Consider the following 22648-nt stretch of genomic DNA (forward strand, 5'->3'; position numbering starts at 1 on the left):
CATTACAAAGAAACCCAGGAGATGCATCATTGATATAATCAGTGATCTGTTTACTATCCAAACCTCTCCTCTAAGATGATCACAGGATTTTGAAAGCACAAACAATAAACACACACTAACCAAATACTGCGCTGAGCCCTGACTTGCACGTTCTCACCTGCACAGTTCCTAAACTTCCTTTGGGTAGCAACACCCTGTGACCGTACACATCCACTGTGACATCTCTCAGCCAGGAAACAGAGGCGACCCCGCGGTTTTCATTTTTGGCCTCCACACTGAAGTAGGGCAGGCCGGTGACCTCCCAGCAGGGCCGAGCCAGCAGGTACGAGCAGGTGCCCTGGAAGTGATAGAGGAAGCCATCAAAGGTGTGGTAATGGGGGTCGCCAAATACGACGCAGGTGCTGGTGCGGGTCGGCTGGCAGTAAAAGGCTCCTTCCTGCTGCTCGCAGGTCTCCAGCTGCCCACATGGAGATTCCTGGCACTGGACCTTGTTGTCGATGTCGAGGCAGCGGCAGCGCTGGGAGCACTGGTCAGACAGCCAGAATATCTCACCTCGCCTGTAAAAGCGCCCTGAGGAGGATGTAGAAAAGACAGATAAGAGTCATTTCAATCCCAAGTTTCACAGACTGACCTCATGCTTGCTGATTTTAAGAAGTTTAACATTTGAACTCGCCATTGTAGCTGCAGCCGTTGGCAGGATCGATCAGTTCGGTGTCTACACGGAAGAACCAGCGGCCAGGAATATTCACATTGGTCGACTGTTCAATGTTCACTACCTCGTTTGACCGCGATCCGGGCAGGTTGAAGAAGTGACCGATGTCTCCACCGTTAAATCCTGCCTGAAAAGGCAGAGCCACATGAGGTCCAACGATTATCGCACATCATTATTATCATTCTCACTCATAAAATCATCTCAGGGCCACTGGGAGAATACCTGAGCTGTTGTCCCACCCAGCCCCGTTAAAGGATCTCCACCACTGGCTGTCCCGGTGCTCCATGTGATCTCTCCATAGTTGAACATTGTGAAGGATGTGACACCATCTGATATTAGGATAGTCTGGAATGTGTTCACCTTTAATCATACCAAAAAAAAAGAAATGAGATAAAGATGGTCTCTTGCAGATGTCATAAGAAAAAGAAAAGATAGGAAATATTCACAACTGAGCAACGTTGAAACGTTTTTCTGAAATATTATTGGCATCAATTTTGTGTCTCTAACACAAAAGATGTTTAAGTGTCTTCACATCGACTCCCACAGTATTTCACTGGCCTGCCTGACACTGAAAAGCATTCGTATAACATTCATATAAAGATTCCATAAGATGCTTTTATGTAATTTGACAACTAAATACTCTTGATGGGCTGATAACAGAATGAATGCTCACTGGTCTTGCATAGAGGTACCGTCAGTTCAGGCTGCGTTTAGCCTAGCAAAGCAAAAAGACTAGAAAGTGCTGTGCATATTGTTCCCAGTGAAACAATTCATTATGTATTATATGAATTATTTAGATACAGGAACTAAAGACAATGTGTGCTTTGATGTTTCACAGGTTTCTGTTCAGCAATCTGGAATTGGAAGGGCCAGGCCAGCAGTTTTCGCCCCTGCTCGGATTGGTACAAAATCTTTTCATGACACACACAGAGATAAAAATTATCTCAACTCTCTCATTCTTAATTACATTAAACTGTTCCCTCAAGAGTGAAGAATATTTTCCTTGTCCCTTCCACTGAAACAAAATATTGGCTTTTCCTTTTAGTTTTAAACACTGAAAACCTTTTTAAATGTCCCAATTCTTTCCCAAGATATTTATGTGACTTTACTGGGGTTGTCTGGCTTCCTCCATAGAAGGTGACTTGGTGCCATGTTGCGATGAAGACCCAGGCGGCGGTGAAGGTGGGGGTGCTTTTGAAGTACTTCCGGACATCTTGCGTCGCCCTCTCCAGTAATTCTGGCTCGGTGGACTCTCGGTAGTAGACGTCTCCACGGATGCCGTTGTGCACATCTGCCCAGAGTGGAGCAATAAACGATCTGCTGTCGCTCAGAGGAAAAGCTTCCGGTGTGAACTGGCTAACCTGCACGTTGAAGGAGATCACACCATTGTTGTTGACCTGTGGACAGAAAAGACAGGCTTTTGTTTTAGCATTGTAAACTATAGATTTATAAGCTATGAGCTATAAGCAATAAAAAATTTTAAGGCTGATGGATCAGAGCCTCCTGATGTCCTATCATAAGAGTGTGTTTAAGGCTTACGTAGATGGAACGATAAGGAACATTGAAGAAAATAAAGGGAATGAGCAAAGTAATTTCAGGAGAACTCCCATCATCCATCTTGGGGGTCTCTAGATCCCTGTGGCTGGGTCCGTAGGGATACAGGATATCCTGAGCGCTTGCTGAAACGAGAATAATTCATGAGTCATAGCAGATGTCTTTATGGGACAGAATGACTTTATGGTATGACTTCATATTGGGGTCTATCAGCATTTGTAGCGTACCTCCTGCCCGGGCAAAGATACTGAACAGGTGAAGCAGAATGACTGGACAGCCTGGCCTGACCATTCTACAAACAAACAAACAAACAAACAGATCATGTTAAACTAACGTTTGGCGAATGGCAACCCAGGATAACATGAGTCATAGGACAGCTTCTCATAAACAAGGCTACTGGACAGAAGTAGAGAGGAGGGGGAGCCATCACAGCAACGCCATGTTTCTTCTTTAAGATCAGGCTCCCAGGTCTCCCTCGAGGAGCCCTGAAAAGGCCCCATTATGCGTGCCAGAACAATGTGTCAGGATCACATTTTCCTTACGGTCCCATGTGACCCTGCAACAGTGAACTACAGGCCTGTCTGTGGCTTCGCTCCCTGCAGATCGACCAAACCGGCCCACTCTGCTCCAGAGTTTCTGTGTCTGCAGCGGAGAGGCTGCTTAGGACCTCATTACCACTTCTGTTTGGGAACCATCCATGCCCTGTTGGCTAAAGGGAAAGGAGCGTAAACACCGGGGCACTAATGGCTTTAAGTGAGCAGGCTTGAATTGCCAAGGTCCTTGCAGTGGCCCTTTGGGGTTGTTCAGTCCCTGCTTTGGCATGACTCCCATCGGCATAGCAGACTATACAGCCAAGTTGGCAGAATTTTTTCAGTCACCGTACGGCAACTTCCTAAAAGTTTCTATTTGATTATTTCATGAAATAGGATCAAGCTTTCAAACTTGGTTGCCAGAACCCTTAAGAGCTTTTTAGATGTACAGCCTTTCTCAATCTGCGGTGTCATCTGTTATTGTTCCAATCAGTATCACACCCACTGTTGTACTACGACGTTTGGCTTATCCCAAATTTAGCTGAAATATTTTTGGGTGATGAATTAGCTGCCAAGGTTTCAAATCTGGGTCAGATTGTTTAAAAGAAAAATGTTGCAAGAGAATAATGTTCAGTTAAAATCTCTCAAGGGATTAGCTGGCCTAGTGTACTGATACCTTTGGAGTTTTTCACACTTATTATATAAACGCTTGTAGTTTCTTGGATCAAAATATAACATTTGCTGTGTAAAAATCAAAGCTTGTTTTCTTTATTTTTTGAGTATTGTTGTCATTGTGTGTTGCTCCAGTCTCTATGTACAGATAAACCACAATGGTAATAGAAACCCCTTTGAAATAAGAATAAGTGGTAAGTCCGTTGAGCTGAAGTTGGATTCAACGGCACTGAGAGGTCTAAAAAAGATATTAAGTGGACCCGGTGAGTTGAGAGTAATTCGACAAACAACAGGCTTGGAGCTAAAGTGTAATCATCAAAGTGTGGCAGATCGACACACAATCTTTGTTCAAAATATTAACCAGTCATTCAAAAAAAAAAACAAACTGCAGTATATAAGGTATGTCACATTGATTAGATTATTCTTGCTAATGTCTCATTTCTGTTGACGTGTGAATTATATTCAGTTTGACGTGAAATTGTGTTCAGGTGAGCCAAAGTTAGTGGACACTGCTGAGAGAGGTCTGCTGTAATGTCATCGACCCCTCATCATGCACTGTCAACCAAAAGATTAACACAATTGCTCTTTTGACTCATGTAGCTCACCACCTCGTCTGACAGGCATTAACTTGATGCCTTTTAGCAGGCAATTAAGATAAAGCTCTCTGGAACATCAAAAATGACGCAGACGTGGTTATCTTCGGAGTCGTGCACTGATCTGTAACAGCTGGTTCAGTTCAGGTTCAGTCACTCACTCGATAAAATTTATTTTATTCCTGATTTTTTTTTTATTTTTTATTTGAGGCTTAAAAATTGTGAAGTTGTGTTGGATTTATAACTGACCTGAAGTAAAACTCTTATAATAACAATGGAATAGTATTAATTCCGGCTTAATTCTAATACCAGTTAAAGGAAATATCACATTAGTGGGGTTCAGATTTCACAATTGGTTCTGATATAAACATTAGATGTCTCAGGATGATTAAAGGCAAGAAACAAAATAATTGTTGTTATTTTTCCTCTTGTCAAATACTGGATAGTGATGTAACACTGTTGGGTTTAGCTGCTCATGCTTAATATTCATGCTTAAACAAACTACAACGAATAGCTCAATTTAACACATAAAACGGCTAGATTAAAAAAACAAACAAACAAAAAAAACTTAATACTTTTGGAGATTTACATAATTTAAAAAAATAAATAAGTTGAAGAATTGCACATAGAGGAAAGTCCGTGTTTTTAGCAATTGAAAAAAATGTTTCAGACGAAAGTTCAGGTTACTTGGTGCCACACTGTGAAAGTGTGAAATCTTATAAGGGAGGAAATAGAAGTGGTATACTCACCTGCCTTCAAAAGACGGACATCTAGCACCTTAATAGTCTAACCTGGCAACCTCCTCACAGCAAAGTCCCATCCAGTGGAGGACCATCCACAGAGAGGGGGTGACAGTGATGGATGGAGCAAAAACAGGCAGCGGAGGTGATAACTGCTGAAGTGATGAAAAGAAAAAGAGGGTTTGTGCAGGAGTTAGATTTCCAGATAAAAAACCTTTGAATTGTTCCAATTCCAGCAAGCCACAAGATTACCAGAAGTGGAAACAACAATCCAGAGTTTTGTATTGAGTGTTTGGAACAGGGGAGTCCTTAGAAAAACATCTAGAGTGAAAAGCTCCCGTGGAAGCTGTGGAATGAGCTTTGCCTCAGGAAGCAGGTGCAAACTTTAGCTGGGATAGTGTTCGACTTAATCTGAGATCAGTGTCTGGGCAAGGGGGGTAGGTGGGGAGGAGAGGGAAGGCGAGGGGAGGGACGGCATAGGAATCTGAGGAAGAAGGGGAGTTAAACCAGCAACATGTAAGACGGAGAGAGAGAGAGAGAGAGAGAGAAGGTCAGAGAACTGGAAAAGATGGAGGGAACAGGAAAAAAGCCCAAAGAGACGAGAAGAGGAATGCTTTGTACAAAGAGTCTGCTGAGTCTATTGAGCTGGATCTGTCATTAACACCTGCAGTGAGCCAAATGATGATAAAATGTCTTCGGTGGAAACACTGAGCCTTTTATATCCTTTTTTTTTTGGGCGAGGGGGAATACATTTAATTACCAAGAAGTTATTCTTATTCACGTCTTAGTAATGTTTCATTTGGTCTCAATTTCTCCCCATTCAAATTCATTTGTGACTTGGCGGGTATAAAATGAGGTCCACCTACACGCTGCCCTTTGGATTAGGCCTCTATTGAGCTTTTAATGTACTGCGTGAACTCAGTACATTAAAAGCTCAGGGCATCTGAGCACAAACTCACCAAAATGGTGCAGTCTCACTCTGGGGCACTTATGGACCAAAAAAAAAAAAAAAAAAAAAACCCTAAAAGAAACACCCACACAGTCTAAAACCTTGCTTTGTGGTAGGTAGAGTTACAGAATTAACATGAGTCACTTTGGAGACTGTGTACCTCCTTTTTTTTTTAATTAGGTCCAACCTCATTTACAAGGTTACACAAGACACTTAATTTCCATAGATGGTGGAGAGATAGCGAAGGGAAATCTCAGGTGGATCCACACTGATAGAGTCTGGGAAGGAACGGGCAGTCAGTTGGGTCTTTGTTGCTGTAGGACAGTGGAAGTAATTGGAGAGGCAGGGAGCAAGACGTGTGAAAGGCTCCAGGACTGAGGGCAGGGCCCGGGTTCCCATTAAGCAGCACCAAGGCTCTCTGTGGAGGCGTCTTTTATACCTCCCACGCCTTGTTGTGTAAATGGTCACATACTCTTAACGAGAGCGTTGCACAAAGAAGGACAGGAAAACCGACAGTTAGAGGTGACCTTCTGGCCAGGTGGGATCCTCCTGGTCTGCGGGTTGTGTTTTTGGAAGTGGGGAGTATAAAAAGATGCGGCTGATACACCCCAGTTCTCACACTCTCAAATGAATGAAACATTATCGGATATGATAACCTTCTCTGAACTTGGGGCGGTTCTGATCAATGTCAATAATACATCAAGCGATTCTTTAATGTGTAGCAAAATGTACCAAAAAGTAAATTAATATTTAGTATTCGTTTTTTGTGTTTTGTTTTTTTTACCCATTCATTTGCAATTCAGTACAATATCAAATCGTCCATCTGATGATTGGATGACCTGTAAATGGGGGAGATCTGGAACCGTGCACTAAAAGAATGCAATATCCAAAAACATTTTATATCAAGAAGTTCCAATTAGAACCAATCAAGACATTTTAAATCTGTTTACGGGAACCAAAAAACTTGGATCAAAGGTTTCCAAGCAGAAGGGCGGTACTGTGTGGGAACAGGCTCAAAGTATCCACCATCACAAGTTCTGGAGAAATCCATCAAGCCTGACCTTCACAAAGAAGGTCCTGGACTGGATACCCGTTGAGCTCTTTGGTAGTCACCTAATCCGTAGAGAGGGCCACTCTAATTCAACCCTCATGCCCAACGGTTAGCTCTGCCCTGCCCCTCTTTTCCTTCCTTTCCACTGACAATGGCGACCCTCCTTCCAGTAACCCAAACCTTCTTACCCCAGTGACTCCTTCACCTCAGCACACAAAAGGCCCCGCTCAGCCCCCCCGCCCTCAGTCCCATTTCATAAAGCAATGGGGCAAATCAGGGTCAGATCAATGGACCAACAGCACAGCCAGGTCCTTTTTACCCAAGAGGGTGGTATCCGAGATCGATACAATGCAACTGCACCCGTCTTCCATCTCCGGTCTGACTTTGAATTAGCTAACATCTAACAACAACTTCATACAATGAGTTTTTCATGAGTGTCGATTGTCTAATAGCCCTCCAATTATACGTGTTGCAGTTGTAAATTGTAAACCCTATTGTTTGAGTTATGTCATTCCAAATCAAATAATGCCCATTTGCTGGAGGCACAAGCAGGAAAGTTGGTGGAACACCAAAGAAATTGTGCTGCATTTCCTTCAAAATATCAACCTCATTGTGGTAGAAGAAAAGTCTGAGGATCAACAAAATCCTCAGGATTATTCAGGATTACAACAGTCTGTCCAAAAGTGTCTGACAGAGGTCGATATATTTCACTGGATTAAGTTAAAACATTGCCCTGTTTTCGGGGTGGGAATTGATCCTCTGTCAGTCCATTTAATATTTGACAACAAAATTCCACGAAAAACCTAAAGCATCAAATACATGGTGGCACTAAATGCTGCGGGGTGAGCAGACCAAAAGATACCGAAGAAAACCAGAAGGAGGGAAGCAAAGGTAGAGGTCAGCATGGTGTGAAGTGAAGGTGTGTTGGGGGGCGGGTGGCACAGAAATCCCACACAAGATCAGAGTAACGCTGCTGGAGGAGAAAGAAGAGTCGGGGGAAATAGAGGGAATGCCCCAGAAACGAAACACCGCCTGACACATGGAATGGACCCGATGCAACTCGACTGCCAGAAAGTGAGAAGATCTGCAGAATCCCATTTTCTTCACAGCCAAACATTCAGTTTGTGAAACAGAGCTGTGGATGCCGCTCACATGTACATTCTGCCCTGTAACACGAGTTGTCTGACTTCATACCTTCCCTTTCAATCAGGGCTTTGACACAGTCAGAGGAAGTTAGCGCAAGCAATTTTAGCAATGTTTGCAAAGTTTGTGTAACAAATCGGTGATTTACATGTCTTTTCTTTGACAATTATGAATAGAACATATTTTTTGAACAGTAATGACAAGTAAATTTGTCCAGAAAAAGAATCAAATCCTGACAACCACGGGCCACAAAATCCAGCAACAAGACACTTCACCAATGCACCACTTTGAGTAAATGCACTCTTACCAGGGCAAGAAGGCAGAAGTCGTCCCAGTTCAGGTCCATCGCAAGACACTGTGAAAGATGAAAGTGTAAATGTGCTTTTGTGAACATCTACACAGATGCAAAGCTTTAAACTGTGTGCACAACTCAGTCAGCAGTCGATGCATGTCGGAAAGCTGTACCTGAACTCCATCAGCTGCACCCCTTCCTTAACACATCCTACATCAGGGCAGTTGTGGAAAACAGACTGGTGAAAGCCACAAGTATTATAAACTTCATCTATGTAGAATTGCTCCTTTGATGAGCCCATTGTTGTGCATTACTCCACACGCACAAATTATGTCAACCTCGGAAAATTATGTTTCCTGCTTCCAGCTAAAGCCATGAAATTAGCATAGAACATCATTTAACGTTTAAGATCAAACAGTCTGTGAAAAAGGCAATGCTGACCGCTGGTAATGCAAATAGGACCAAGCAGGAGCAAGAGCGGTAAAAAAAAAAAAAAAAAAGTAAAAGGAAAGAGAATCCAATCTATTGGATTGAATCGATATTCCTGTTGTCAGCCTGATCAAAACAACAACAATATATATATATATTACATTGTAATGAGGTGGAATAATTATAATTTATTTCTTTAAGTGAAGTGAAAGCACCATTATACAGTACAGGTGTAGAAATGGCATCAAGAGCTCAAGAAAGCAAAAACAAGACTTTACAAATGCAAATGTCAACATACGCACAAGAAACTACAACGTGATATAAATTAAACACCATATACCTAAAAGCACAAGGCAAACTGCATTACAGATTAGCAACTATTATATAGTTTTTTCTTTTTAAATCCATAATCTTTGTATTTGGTATTATTGCAGAATGAAGATGAGTGTGACATATTTTTTTAAAATGTCAAAATTACAAATGCCCATAAGCGACCTTGTTTCCCTGAAATCACACATCACGCACAAATTTTGAAATCACACATCAAGAAATATCTGAACATGCAAACCAACCACAAAATGCTCATTCTGTTACTTCTCATGTATCCATTTTGTCATAATATAATATAATGCAACAGAGTTGAGACAAAAAACGAAGAAGCAAAAAAAATAAAATCAAACATTAGATCTCCAGTCATCTACTACACAAAAAGAGGAGCGATCAGGACAGCACCTCAGCACATTTCCAGAAGGATTTCTTATCACAAAGCTAAAAGTCATTTGCTTCCTTTGAAGGAAAGAAGACGAAGAACGGCTTGGGTCACTGTTTGTGAACAAAGGCAGTTGATGTTGGAGTCGTGATGCTCCTGTTAAGATGTTGCATCGAGCAAAACACACAGAGTTTGTTCATTTTTCATTTAGAGCCTTCGATCTGCCCCGATCAGTGCAGAGGCTGGAGCTACAGCATTATTGAAAAAACCCTTCGGGTCTTTTTCTGGTTATTTGAAATTACTTGGTCGAGAGAGAGAGAGTAGGGAATATTTTTCATATTTCTCCGCTGGCGTGTAAACTTGTGTCCCATATTCATCTAAATCCAAAAAAAAAAAAAAAAAGAGCTTAATGCTCTCAAACTTGCATAAATGTAAATTTAATAGTGATTTCTTTTGTAATAATAGATTATGACTTGCCCTTGTTTGTAGCTGGATTATATTGCACAACGTTTGCATAATTTTTCTATCTAGATTGTACCTTTTATTTTATTGGGTTTTTTTTTTTTGGTAGATTAAATATCTCTCTGAAGAATATTCTGCTTTTGTTAGATTAGAGATGAGATTAAGGTAAATTTCTGCTTTGGAAGTCTGGCCAGTGTGAGCCAATGCTAAAGTTCACGACCTCACATCACCAGCAGTGTCAGGTTTTTTGTGAGAGTGGGTGAGGGGCTTCGGGCCTGATGGGTGAGCCCATTCTGGGCTAAATGCAGCAGCCGTGTCCGTGACACGGCGGCTGGTGTGCGGTTACCAAGCAGACCGGGCCCTTCAGCGTTTCTCAGCTGCCTCTGCAGGGAGAGAGAGCCGCTCCATTCATGGGCCGGACGGACAGAAAACCAGCAGTAACATGAGCATCGCCACTCCTTTCTTTTCTCCGTCCCAGACCCGAGCTCACCTCAGACTTGTCTCGTCTTTCTGCCAGGACGCCTTGACTGGGCAGCAGCCATGTGCTCCGTGGTATCCCAAACACACGGTATTTGTGCACCAGCTCGGGGGTTATCCCAGGATATTTAACCAAAGTCATGAGAAGTCGACTGCTCAGGAAGAACACAGCGATTCTCATTAGAAAATCGATTCTGCTGGAGCAAAAGTTAGAAAATTAGAGCTTCTTAAAGTCAGTCATGATCATGAAAATGTAAAAATGCTAATGTAAACTCTTCCCTATTCACTAATTCTTGGCAATACCAGCATCTGCAAGTTGAAAGGTCCTGTGATATCTTGGCATTTAGTGAACTGAGATTAGCTTTGTTGTTTACCGACCGTGTTCGCTTTTAAGGGGAAGATTAGACAGGAATCCTCTTTCAACCACAGCCATAAACAATTCCCTTCAATCCCAATCAGACACCAATTATACTCAGGGTTTAGCTTTAGAAACCAATGTGCAATTTGTGCGTTCAATTATAATTATGGCAGCTGTCTTTTCTTTCAGAAAATGCCTTCCGCCCCATTCGGATTTGCATAACATTTTTCATCAATGAGATGTATGAATTATTTTCGCAGCTCAAGCCACTTAAAGCATAAAAAGATGTAAATTGCAATCAAGTTACAAAGTAACTAACTCTGTGAACATGGATCATCTGTGTGCAAATACACTATTGTGTACTATCATATAAATTTGTTCAATACGGTGGACAGAAAAGATCTTTACATTCAAGGCTGAAAATATAACCCTTCTTTTTGATCTTAAAGAGTTAGGTCAAAGCTCGGTATCCAGTAAGCGTCCTTATCAAAAAGCCTTTAAGTCCTAGTCTTTAGAGGACGGACTCATAGATGTGAGGAGCTGCAGCGGCCTTTGACTTTGGGCACTACCAGAATCTCATCCCCATCTCTGATGCTGTAGGAGTGGAGGGCCCGGCATCCGCACTTCAACTCCTCCGGTCCCAAGACCGAGCACATCTCCCGGTTGATGTAGAACAGCCTGACGCCGTTGTTGGGAAGCTGGAGGAGGGCTTTGAGGTGCTTCTTCAGGTCGCCCACCGTCTGCTCCAGGCGGAGGCTGACGGCCACCACCCTCTCCCCCCAGCGAACGTCCACCGTGGTGCAGCGGGGGCTCAGGTCCACTTCCGCGAGCGGGGCCAGCTGACCGTACTTGGACACGAGTGTGTGGTACCTGGGAAAGTCCAGGGCTCATGTCAGATCATTTAGGACTTTTGTTATTTTGTCCTCTTGATAATAATTACATTAAACTTTGAAGGGACGACGACAAGAAGAAGGTTAGAAACAGCTAATTTGGCTCATAATCTGGGGGTACAACCTGATAGCAAATAAAACCCCAGACACACACTGCCCCGGAGACTTCCAGGAGTCTTATGCTAACATTGGGGTTGCCAGATTTGGTATCATCATAATGGCAAAAGGCATATGGCACACTAAAGCCTGTTCCCACCAACTTCTGGCAACACATCAACAATGGATCAATGTCAAAAAACTAATCGTGAGTGAAACCACCCATAAAACCACAAGCTGCCATTTTTATACACAGGGAATAAGTGTTACGTCCCAAAATTTGGGGGCAATTTTGTTTAAATTTTCACATAAAAATGATGCAAATGTGCAGATTTTGATTTGAACAGTTAACTGTGAAACGTCCAGAGATAGTGACCCCTTTTATGAGCATCAGGCTCAGTAGCCCTCATCGTAATATCACTGACAGTTACACAGACCATCGACCAGTTGTGGATGAAACTTTCAGCTAAATTCAGCTAAAAACCTTTTTTTTGGATAGCTTCAGCTTTCCCACCTCAAATTTCTGACATTTCTGTTCAGGTTGTCCTTTTTTCCAAGTAAATTAAAGTAAGCACACGGACAGGTGGGATGTAAATGTACCTTGTGTGTGCTCAAGAGAAAAAAAAAAAAAAAAAAAAGCCGCCGCCTCTGCCTCTTCCTCGCCGTGAGAAAGCTCTCAGGCACCTCGAGGGAACGAGTTTTTTTAGATAAGGACCTCGGAACGATTAAATAAAATCCAGGGGAAAAGGCCTTCACTTTCAGGGCTACTCTAACAGCTGGGCCAATCAAAGCAATTTCCCTTCCCTCCCCAAAACTCCTCCACAAAGCCAGTCCCCTGGCCAGAGTTTCCGGCCAAAATCTGCAGTCCACCCTGGGAATTCTCCTCTGGGGCCACAGTGCACAAAGTGCCATTCTAGGAAAGGCCATTTAGTTAAAAGGCTTCATTTAAGGTGGTAACCAGGGTATAATGGGGCAAGTAATGCTGTCTGCGATAACAAGCCAGCATTCCAGCTGCCTTTTCCAGCATTCTTCGATAATGGACAATGAAGCGGCAACACAATTGACACATTTCGGAGCTAATTACGAAACTATTCAGTCCAAGATCTTAAATGACTTTTACCAGCTCATCTAGTGACTCCAGATGAAAGACGGCCTGCTTAAAAAGTAGATTGAACCCCAAAATCCCCATTTCCAGGCCCAGTCCCTTTTCTGTCCTTCTCTACTTATTACACCAAACACACTGACTCAGATTTCTTCAAGCCAGTCGTCTCTTTCACTCTTTCCTTGCAACTAATCCTTCCTGTTCAGCCAACACATATTGTTCATTATTTTTCTCTTTCCCGGTCCCACAACCTCCTACCCTTTTCCCAGATTCTCCACAACTCTCTGTTCATCCTCTCTGTTGAGGTGTATCGGCCATCCATCAGTCTGGTATAGGTTTTTCAGTTGTGAGCCAGAGTCAGATGTGTTCACCTGAGAAGCTGTGACCTTCCCCACAGCGCTCTGATCTCTCGAGGTAGCAGGTCTGCAGCCCGAGTCCGAAAAAGGAAAGCGGATAGCGGTGTGTTCAGTGCTGACCGAGCGTGTCCGACACCCCTGTAACACCCACAAGCAGCCATGGTGATCCCTAACCTCGAACCTACCCTGACAAACTGGCTCCGAACCAAGACCTTCAACATGTGGTTGAATATGGAGAGCGGGGAAATTAACTGAAATCCTGCAGATCGTTGCAGTGACATGACATGACATGACACCCGGGAATCTCTGACAGGAGTTGTCTCCACCATATTCAAGCCTCACATGACCTCAGAAAGCAAATCAATTTCTCAACTCAAGGTTTGATACTGTCAGAGTTGGTGTATATATTAACAAAAAAAAAAAAAAAAATCAGAATGAAAAAAGATCAACCTGCAACCTCATGTATCAGCTTTCCAATCAGAGAATTCCCAACACAAAGGGCTCATTGAGCAGGGAGAGACTGGTGGCATTGTCTCCCAAAGGTTAGTTTCCCCAAGTCAGGGACTACACCTTCCTTCACAAATCCCTCCCCAACAGGTTAAGTGGAATGCAGTCGGTGAAGATCGTGGGCAATTTTCTGAACGGCTATCGGCCCCTGACAAGTGCAGCGCCCCCCCTCCACACCCCAAAAAAAACAAATCATACACAGACAAAGGGCTGGTTGTTTCTATTATTACAGCTTTACAGGTGTTCACATAGACCAAGCCAGGTAAGTGGAAGCAAATGTTGACACCTGGTGCTAAAGATTTGGATGATTTTTGTAATATTTCATGGATTTGAGACACTGAAACTTGTGGTAGAAGTACTGATGGATTAATTTACTGGTAAAACATTTGATTATTTTGTTTAACAGGCAAACACTTTCTCCAAATCAAAGAGTGAAAACTGAATATCTTCGGGTTCTGGACTGTTGGTTGGTAAAGTATACTTGAGGAACTTGTGACATGTGATGCTGACAATTTAATAAATATTTCACTTTTAATAATCAAGTCATAGAAAAACTATTTATAAACTAAATAAATACATTTAGATAAATACAAGGGGTAATAAACTGAAGACAACAATGCAAGCACAGATTACACTGGATTATTTGACTCAATGTCTGTTGAAGTGTTTCTTCTCGATGCCATCACCTTCATCAGACATTCATGTTATCAGGCTCATTTTTTTGAATTGGCTTTAAATTCTTAACATCACCAATTAAGTGCTTCTGCTTTTCACCTTGATGCCAAATCCTCCTCCATTGTCCTGTCAGTCACTTCCTCTCTGCTGCCGACACCCCGGGTTAATTAATAATTGTAGATTGGCAAAAATATCAGTTACCAGTTGAGAAATTTGAGTTTTGCGTTCGTAGAACACGGGCAGAACTGCCGACGCTTAAAAATGAACCAAATTGGTTTGTGTGTCAATGAAAAATGAAGGTGGGGCTGGAGGGAAAGTTGTGTAACCAAAATCTCTGAACACACTGGAAAAAAACATAACAGCTGAGCCTTTAAACCTGGTTAAAAACATATCAAATTGAGGTGACTGAGTGTGAGTACCTCTCTGGAAGCTCCTGTTCTGGGCGGTCCTGGTAGTACCTGATGAAGAACCTCTCAGCATCCTCTCTCTCCCCCTGAGACACTACGCTCCCATTCAGCACCACAGCAGATGGCAGCCTGCAGGCGGGAGCGGCGTTCCAAACTTTATGCATACTTATATTCGAATTTATGATGAATAGACTGTAAATTAGTTAACACGCTCTGCTGAGATAAGTTAACGTGTGTGTAACTTTAGACTCACTGTGCTAATAGAAGGCTGCGTCTCTCCTGGGTGCTGTAAGGCTGCAGTAAAGGAATCCCCATTGCTTTGACTTCCTCCAGCTTAGGGAAGAAATTGAGCCTTTCAATGTCGTCCCATGTACTAAGCCCTATATAACAGAACATCAGAGAGTTTTAAGGCTACAGTGAATATTTGTTCACCCCCATGCACCGAACATCGGACCTGTGCCAGACCTGAGTTGTTGAGGTTGATGCTGCGCAGGTTGGGGAAGAGGCGCTGCAGCGTTTCCTGAGAGTCTCCCACAGAGTCCACGCTGTTATTGGCCAGGACCAGTGTGCTCAGACACGGGTAAATCACCCCAAACTTCCTCACTTCGGCCCACTGCTGAAGCTGGTTGTCCGTGATCTGCAGCAGGCGCAGGGACGGGCAGGGCGTCTGGGATTCTGTCACAGCGTTGTAGTCATTCAGGCAAAGGAAGAGCTCCTCCAGCCTGGAAGGTGAAGGGCAGCCAGTTGGTCAAAGGTTTGAAGTGTCCAGTTAGTATGACCCAACTTTTTTCAGATACTGTGAAGCACTTGCACTGCAGGGAAATATGAGTTTGGGTGTTTAAGCATGCAGCCAACTTGGGCCGCTGTGTTTAAGATTAGCCTTAATGGGACACCCTCCGCTTGGCAAGCCATCAGGGCTGTCACAGTGTTTGTGGGATTGACCAGTTCATCAGCAAAGGGATGTTTTGACACTCACTCCGGCGTATGTCGTGTGAGCGTGTGCACGGTGTCCCAGCTGACGTGCGTGTTAATGAGGACGAGTCGTCGGACCCTGGAGAAAATCTCAGCCATGCTGGGCTCCAGCTCCACGCCGCTCAGAGGGTTCATGCTCAGATTGAGGAAGTCCAGGTGGGGGATGCTGGACACAATGGTGCAGATCTGGCAACCCACATTAAGAAAAAATACAAAACAGATAGGAAACCTTAGAGAGACAATTAGTTACTGTACCACTGGGGCCATTAAAAAGAAAACGGATTCTATTCACATCAGCACAATTTGACATCACAGGAGTCAAATTGCTTATAAACAGTAAAATGAATAAAATTTCAAATCCAATTGGTTTTCAGCTTCAGTTTATCTGGACCTGCCATGCTGTCACAGCTTACTGGGATACTGGGAGAAGAAAACCATCATTAACGCCATTGGTAAAAAGTCAGAATATCTACTGTGGAGACATTATCATTAAAGTCTTTTATAAGAATAAAGCAGCACACGTGGAATGGGTAACATTACTGCCGGCTGTGATCAATTTCCCAGGCCCTGATATTGTGTGTGCTGATTCACTGGCGTTGTCTACTGAGGCACTTCGATGCGTCAGAGCGTCGTTAATGTTATTAAAGGCCATTTTCTTTGAAGCACAAAAACAGCCTGAGCGATAGTCCTGCTACTGAAAGGCACTGCAGCAGCAGCAGCAGCTACAGATACCAGACACTGCACCAGTTTATTCCTCTGACACGTGTTGGCAATTAAACATCACGTGGCCTTACTTGTCTCGTCTCTCCCACTTGCAAAGGAGAGTCACAAGACACACACCGTCTCATCAGCTGATGAGAAAATGATCTGAAAAAGGAATCAGGATCTCTGACGTGGTCTTGAAATACACATATTTTAAAATGATAACGTCTCCACTGAAAGCGCGAAAGACTCACCTCTCCCCAGTCATTCAGCCGATTGTAGGACAGGTCCAGCTCCACCACGTGGGCACAGAAAGCTGCGATGTCAGACTTATCGCCAGCTTTACTGATTCCACAGTAATTCAGAACCAGCACACTGGGCATGAAGAGGCGGTCTGCAGGGAACAGAGACCCTGACGTCAGATCAGTGTTTATCCTGTTTGATATGTCGGACATTTTTGGATATCAACGTCTCTCACCTTTGACGGGGGATCCTGGAGGGCTGGGCAGAATCACGACTCCCAGACCTTGGCCGTAGGGGAAATTCTCCGGGTTGTACTTCTCACTGATGACTTGGACGAAGGTGCGGACCTCCTCTTCGTCAGAGGATGACTCCATGGTTGAAGCCCTAACCAAGAGACAAAATTTTGAGACAGTTGCTCTGTTTTTTTCACTTTGGAAACGACACATCCACCTTTTAACCGTCCTCTTTTTCCTCATTTCCTGTTTTTAGTGAAGGAATTTGAATAACTTTTTAAGAATTGACTGTGTTTCCTGTTCATTTTTTGCTGCTGACTGCTTCTGGGTTGACTTATCTCTTTGGTCCACAGTTACTTCTCTACAATTGAGTCCGTCAGAAGGCTTGGGTGGAAAAGACTGTTCAATGTTCAACGTTATCAAATGACACGTTTAAAAAACAAAATAATAAAGTTCCCGACGTCATAGACTGCATATTGCTGCCGTTGTTGACAAATCCAATAATCAGACTAAAAAGTGATTGGTTTTCTCTCCATGCATATCTGACAAGACACAAAGCTTTGAATACTCATCAGGAATATATAATGAATATATTCTTTGACTCTACAATAGTAAGCATAGCTCTAGCAGGAAGTAATTTATCTTTTGAGGACTATTTTTAGCAGGGAATTGGATACACGAGTGTGTATTTACAGCGACACGTGAGATTGTGCCAAAAATAAACCTCAGTATGGTGGAGAAGGACAGAATTATCCAGCGCAGTGGCGTGGCTCACTCATATATTAGATATAAGAGAAATAGAAACAACACGGGAGACTCAACTCCGAAAAACGTTGGCCACATGGGTTAGAGAAGAATAAAGCTTTTCAGAGAACAATTATATTAGCAGATTGACCCTTCAATAAATCAGAAATCATTCAGTAAACTAAATCTGTCTGTTTATACAGTTCGAAGATTTACTGCTCTGTCACAACGACAGACTTAGATTCTGTTTGTGGAGGCCAGTTACTTAAATGAAACATTAAATCAGACGGTGCAGAGACGCAGCTCTATCTCTGGATGTGCTTTCAATCCTATCTGATGCTTGTCTTTGCTGGCTCTCCCTATTCCCTATCTCCCTCTTTCTCCATTAGCCAGTGTAAAGCTATCTTTCCCCAACCCTCTGTTCGCTGGTTCAACTGGAAAATACTTCATATTCAGAAGAATAAAATCATTTATCCAGATGAGTGCCATAAACTACTACCACTAAAACCGATTTTAGGCAGCAGCAGGAGCACATTTCTACACTAATGAAACCAAGGCAGCAGGAGAAATGAGCCTCTTCTGCAGCTGAACAAATGAAGAGATATAAAACTGAGACAGAGTAAAAACAACTGATTAGGAAAAGCAGACTGTGATTTCACATGCAGGCTTCAGTGTGTGTGTACTGTTTAAGCCCATGGCAGGCCCAGACTACTGTCATCCACTTCCAACGATTTCCTCGGTGCTTTGGCTCTTTTCTGCCCATGTGTTAAATAAAAGTGCCTAAAAATAGCCCCCCGCCCCCAAATCATCATCATCATCATCATCATCAGTATCACCCACCCCACGGGACACAGCGGCAGAAACGTGAGAGGCAAAGCAGCGCCGAACACAGCAGGTGCACAACTGACACAAATTCACGTTGGTGAGGCCGGGCCCCCCGTTCTTGCTCAAACTCATTTTCTGTTGTGCAGAAAAAAATCAGTCAGCAAAATGATTACAAAATTAATCATGCCAGCTTTTAGTGATCAACCAATCTCCTCCAACCAAACTTGAAAATATTCGACCGATTGATTTCTGGATTTGTAGTTTTCCTTCTGATCTATGTTCTTATCTATTCTGTATCATTGTGACAATAATATATTTGGGATTTTGGGGTTTAAATATGTGCTCTGGAAAGTTTGTGACACCCAAAATGATTGAACACTTAATTAGATACAGTAAATACACAAAAACAAAGATATCCCAACAAAAATCTATGTACCAACGCCAACTTTTTTTCTTGCTTTAATGCAAGTTACATAAATGTATGAATACAGGAGGACGGCTTGAGCTGATGATGTTTGAGGTCGTATGATTTTGGGGTTTATATCGAGACATATATCAGGACACTGATTACCTGTTCACACACACACACGACACCCAGGTGCTCTGGACTCACAGCCCTGATCAGTGCTATCAGTTTCAGACAAATGGGATGTGATCATGTTAAACTCTTTCTGATGTTCCTGTCAAAGACAGTTTCTCGTTACACAGATCGTCTGTTACTTACCTCTGATGTGACAGAGACCAAAGGAGGGGCCTTTTTCAGCAGCACATCACATCACATCATGTGTCCCCTCCCCTGATGAGAGAAAATACAGATGATGAGGCAGAATTTAATCTGAATTCAGACTGACTTAAGCTTGTGTCATTTTTTTTTTTAATAGCTTTTTCTTGTGTGTATGAATGGAAGCAAAGAGGCTGACGAAGGAAAAAGGAGTGACAGGTGTGTTCCTGTTGAAGACAACAACTCACAATATGGTAGCAGCTTTCAGTCCAGCCCAACAGCACCTCTTTCAAAAAGCTCTTCTAAACACGTCACACAATTTACATCTATTTCAAAACCTGCCCATATAATGTTACCTTTACTTTTAATTTCACCACTGATATCTCTTATATATCTATACATATTAATGCATTTTTTTTCATGCACAACAATTATTTGACTAGTGTCTTCTTCAGCGTTGCTTCCATTCGTCGATCATCTTATTTCTCTTTCTTATTGGTAAAATGGAAAATGTTTGTTTACATCCTCCGGCCGACAAACGCCAAACACAGCTAGGAAAAAGAGACGGTTTTTTACAAAATAAAAATAGTATGAATTATTATAACGATGCCGAATTCAAGTAGAGGCTACGGGGATCCAGAAAAGCTCAAAATCTTCACCGTACAGCTGCATGCTTTTGGCAAATAAAGAAGATATGCTTTAAATAAATCGATTTTTCAATGCGGATTTGGTCGAACCCTCCGGGAGGACGGCACGTCTGTTTATCACCGAGGCCTCGCAGCCTATTTTTATTTGTCCCTGCCAAAAAAATTTAAACAGCATTGTCACCGCCAATTCTCAGGAATAAATAAAATCAAAATGAAACAAAAAGGTGTGCAACATGTTAAAGATGTCCGCTTGGTGTTGGTGAACTTTTACCTTCAAACGTCGGGAAAAGGATCTTAAAAAAAAAACCCGGATCATCGTCCCGTCTCACCTCAGACAAACACTAACGTTGTATTTTTGTTGTATTTTGTAAAACAGTTTGCACTCACCACAACCGGAACCCGCTTTTGTTGTGTTGTTGTTTTTTTATTTTTTTTTTCCTCTGTTTGTTTTTTTCTTATTCTGCTGAAGATGACAGTTTAAGACACGCCCACTCCACCGGAAGTGACGTTTTTTAAACGTGTAGTCAGGTTTGTTTTTAATTTTTTTTTTCCCTTTTTTTTTTAATCACACAGAAAGTAGTTAATAATCATGGCAGATGCAGAGTCAGTTAGTTGAAAATGAAGATATAAATAATGGAGAAACGTAATGTCCAAATGAAGCCAGAACTATTTTTACAATGCAAGTTATAATAATAATTAATTTAACAGTCCTCAAAGTCGCTTTTCAGGAGGAAAGCCGATAAAAACAGCAACATCCTGCAGAATAAATGAAATCACGTCAATAAAAAGATGCATAGAAGAAAGAAAAAGAAATCTATAAAAGTGACACAAAAGATATAATAAAAAACGAACAAAGTGATGCTTTGTTACTGTTGCCTGCTTCTTCATTGTGTTAGCTTGAAACAAATGGTGACACATTCATTAAAATGTGTTATTATTATAACTACGGCTGCTGGAGCTGTGAAGCCAAATTATGGGACTGGACGTTTATTGTCCCAGGTCACAGTGACAGAATAATGATAGCGATAATAATGTAAGTTATGCAACAATATCTATCTTAGGCTGGCATTATATTAGCTACCATGAGCTATTTGTCATACCAGCCCATGTTCAACTGTAGCAGCCTTGCAAAAATAAGTCTAAAGCCTTATATGTGCATTAAACTAAGCAAGGCTTTTGCTTATTTTATATCTTATTTATTTATTTGTGAAATAAAAAAAATGCAAATGTTTCAATTTGTTGGCATGTAAAACATAAACTTAATAAAATAAAAAAGCAAGTTTTCAACTAATCTTATATTAGCAATGACAACCATCTATTTAATATACAAGTGAAGCCATTCAATTTTAAGGTTATTCCATATAAATCATTAGATATATGGTTTCACTTTTTGGTGAAAAGGGAAGACGATGTTTTAAGACTCGCAGGAAGACGTGTTTGTGTGGAATTGGTCTAATTGTAACTTTGCTATTTCATATGTCCAACAGTGAATGAAATGCAGCAGAAATAAGAGGGGAATTCTATCCAAGGAGGAAAACGGGTCTTCCCAGTGCTGCCACCAGATGGCAGTCATGTGTGTGTTTTGTGTTTTATGTTATATGTAAAATAAATGTGAAGCACGTCTTGACTCCAGACTTGGCAAATTCTACCGACATCCACATTTTTTAGGTTCGTGGTGGTCTGAATTTTAAGTCTAACTACTGCTATATAAATATAACCAAGTAAGAAGTATTTATTAAGTAATTTCTTTTTTTTTCACTTTGCAGTGCAGTCCAGCAGAAGCATACAAATATTAATTTAAAGATTTCTCACGATGGGTTGTCAGTATTTGGGTAAATGTACTACGAGTAATTGTACACATTTTGATGGTGTTTAGTTTTGAACCCCGTCAAGTCTTCTGAACATGTTTGTGTTGTCACCACATTCTGGACAGAACACAATACTGTAACTCACTCAGACACACTGAGGCTCACACTAACAAAGATCATCGGTCGTTCTCCGGCCTCTGCCAGACACCGAGGTGGATATACTGACAAAACAGATTTACTGGGCCTGTCCAGATCCGCACACTTCTTCCTGAGACGAACAAAGGGCATCATATGTTGATAAAATATATGACTGAGTCAGTCATTTTTATTTTATAGAAGAGTTTCCCTGAACACCACGTTGTCTCGTACACAGTCTAAATAAGTCATATCATCAGCAAATCAAACTCTAAATCCGACATGTTGCTGTCATCCCAGATGAATACCTGTAGTCCAAATCTCTGCTGTGATAGTTGGAGAAAACATTTCACGGGAGAGGGGAAGTTACCACGTAGATCCAACACCTTCAAAGTGTTCAACGAGTTTCATCAGTTTCTGTCCCAACAGAAGCAACAATATTTCACTGAGTGAGGCTTTATGACAGTTTTGTCTTAAGGATTAGCTTTTGGTTTCTATTTTTCTGGGTATCGACTACAAATCTGAGATTTCTGATACAGTGCCATTTTTTTTTATTAATATTTCAAGCCAGTGTTGGGACAGGTAGGTAAAGCATTAATAACGTTATGACAGCAAGTTCCAGCATGTCACAACAGTGTGACAGTGAGGTACTGAGCTCGATATCAGGAATCTGAAACTGAAACAGCTACATCGATTTCAGCCACCACTGATTTTGTTTTAAACGATTTACACCAACTACAACGTGCCTTCTGTGAATAAGGCCTCTGCTCAGACAGACCATTTTAATTTTTCATCATTACTAACCGCACATCGCACACTCAGCAAGTTTTTTTTTTTTTGTTCTTTTTCCAAAATTGTATAGCTGACAGCTCTGCAGAAAGTATTAATGCCTCCAAGGACAAGGCCTTAAGAAA

General features: G+C 41.9%; 2 protein-coding genes across 6 annotated transcripts in view; both read right to left on the reverse strand.

Moving 5' to 3' along the window:
- Positions 1–10460, reverse strand: part of tecta (tectorin alpha) — a 23648-nt gene extending 13188 nt beyond the window's left edge. For 2 of the 5 annotated variants that reach the window (XR_003841589.1, XM_029519131.1), the window contains exons 1-9: positions 10327–10460; positions 8252–8299; positions 4811–4956; positions 2494–2558; positions 2252–2391; positions 1822–2109; positions 935–1072; positions 674–839; positions 158–570 (exon numbers count right to left, since the gene is read on the reverse strand). Coding sequence is in view for 4 of the 5 variants with exons in the window: in XM_029519131.1 (XP_029374991.1) it covers positions 158–570; positions 674–839; positions 935–1072; positions 1822–2109; positions 2252–2391; positions 2494–2557 (1209 nt within the window). In the remaining variant the exon portion in view is untranslated. Of the gene's footprint in view, positions 1–157; positions 571–673; positions 840–934; positions 1073–1821; positions 2110–2251; positions 2392–2493; positions 2612–4810; positions 4957–8251; positions 8300–10326 lie in introns of those variants that run through there. The other 3 variants (XM_029519132.1, XM_029519133.1, XM_029519134.1) reach the window with 3 other exon arrangements.
- Positions 9872–20283, reverse strand: LOC115054110 (tubulin-specific chaperone cofactor E-like protein). The gene is made up of 9 exons (XM_029519135.1): positions 20179–20283; positions 19148–19219; positions 16857–17005; positions 16633–16772; positions 15681–15862; positions 15170–15426; positions 14958–15084; positions 14717–14833; positions 9872–11541 (listed from the first exon to the last, which is right to left on the reverse strand). The coding sequence occupies exons 3-9, from the start codon at positions 16993–16995 to the stop codon at positions 11196–11198; spliced, it is 1308 nt and encodes a 435-aa protein (XP_029374995.1). The 5' UTR covers positions 16996–17005; positions 19148–19219; positions 20179–20283; the 3' UTR covers positions 9872–11195.
- Between the last annotated feature and the right edge of the window lie 2365 nt (positions 20284–22648).

Source organism: Echeneis naucrates, chromosome 14 (assembly GCF_900963305.1).
Source record: "Echeneis naucrates chromosome 14, fEcheNa1.1, whole genome shotgun sequence".
Lineage (NCBI taxonomy): Eukaryota > Metazoa > Chordata > Actinopteri > Carangiformes > Echeneidae > Echeneis > Echeneis naucrates.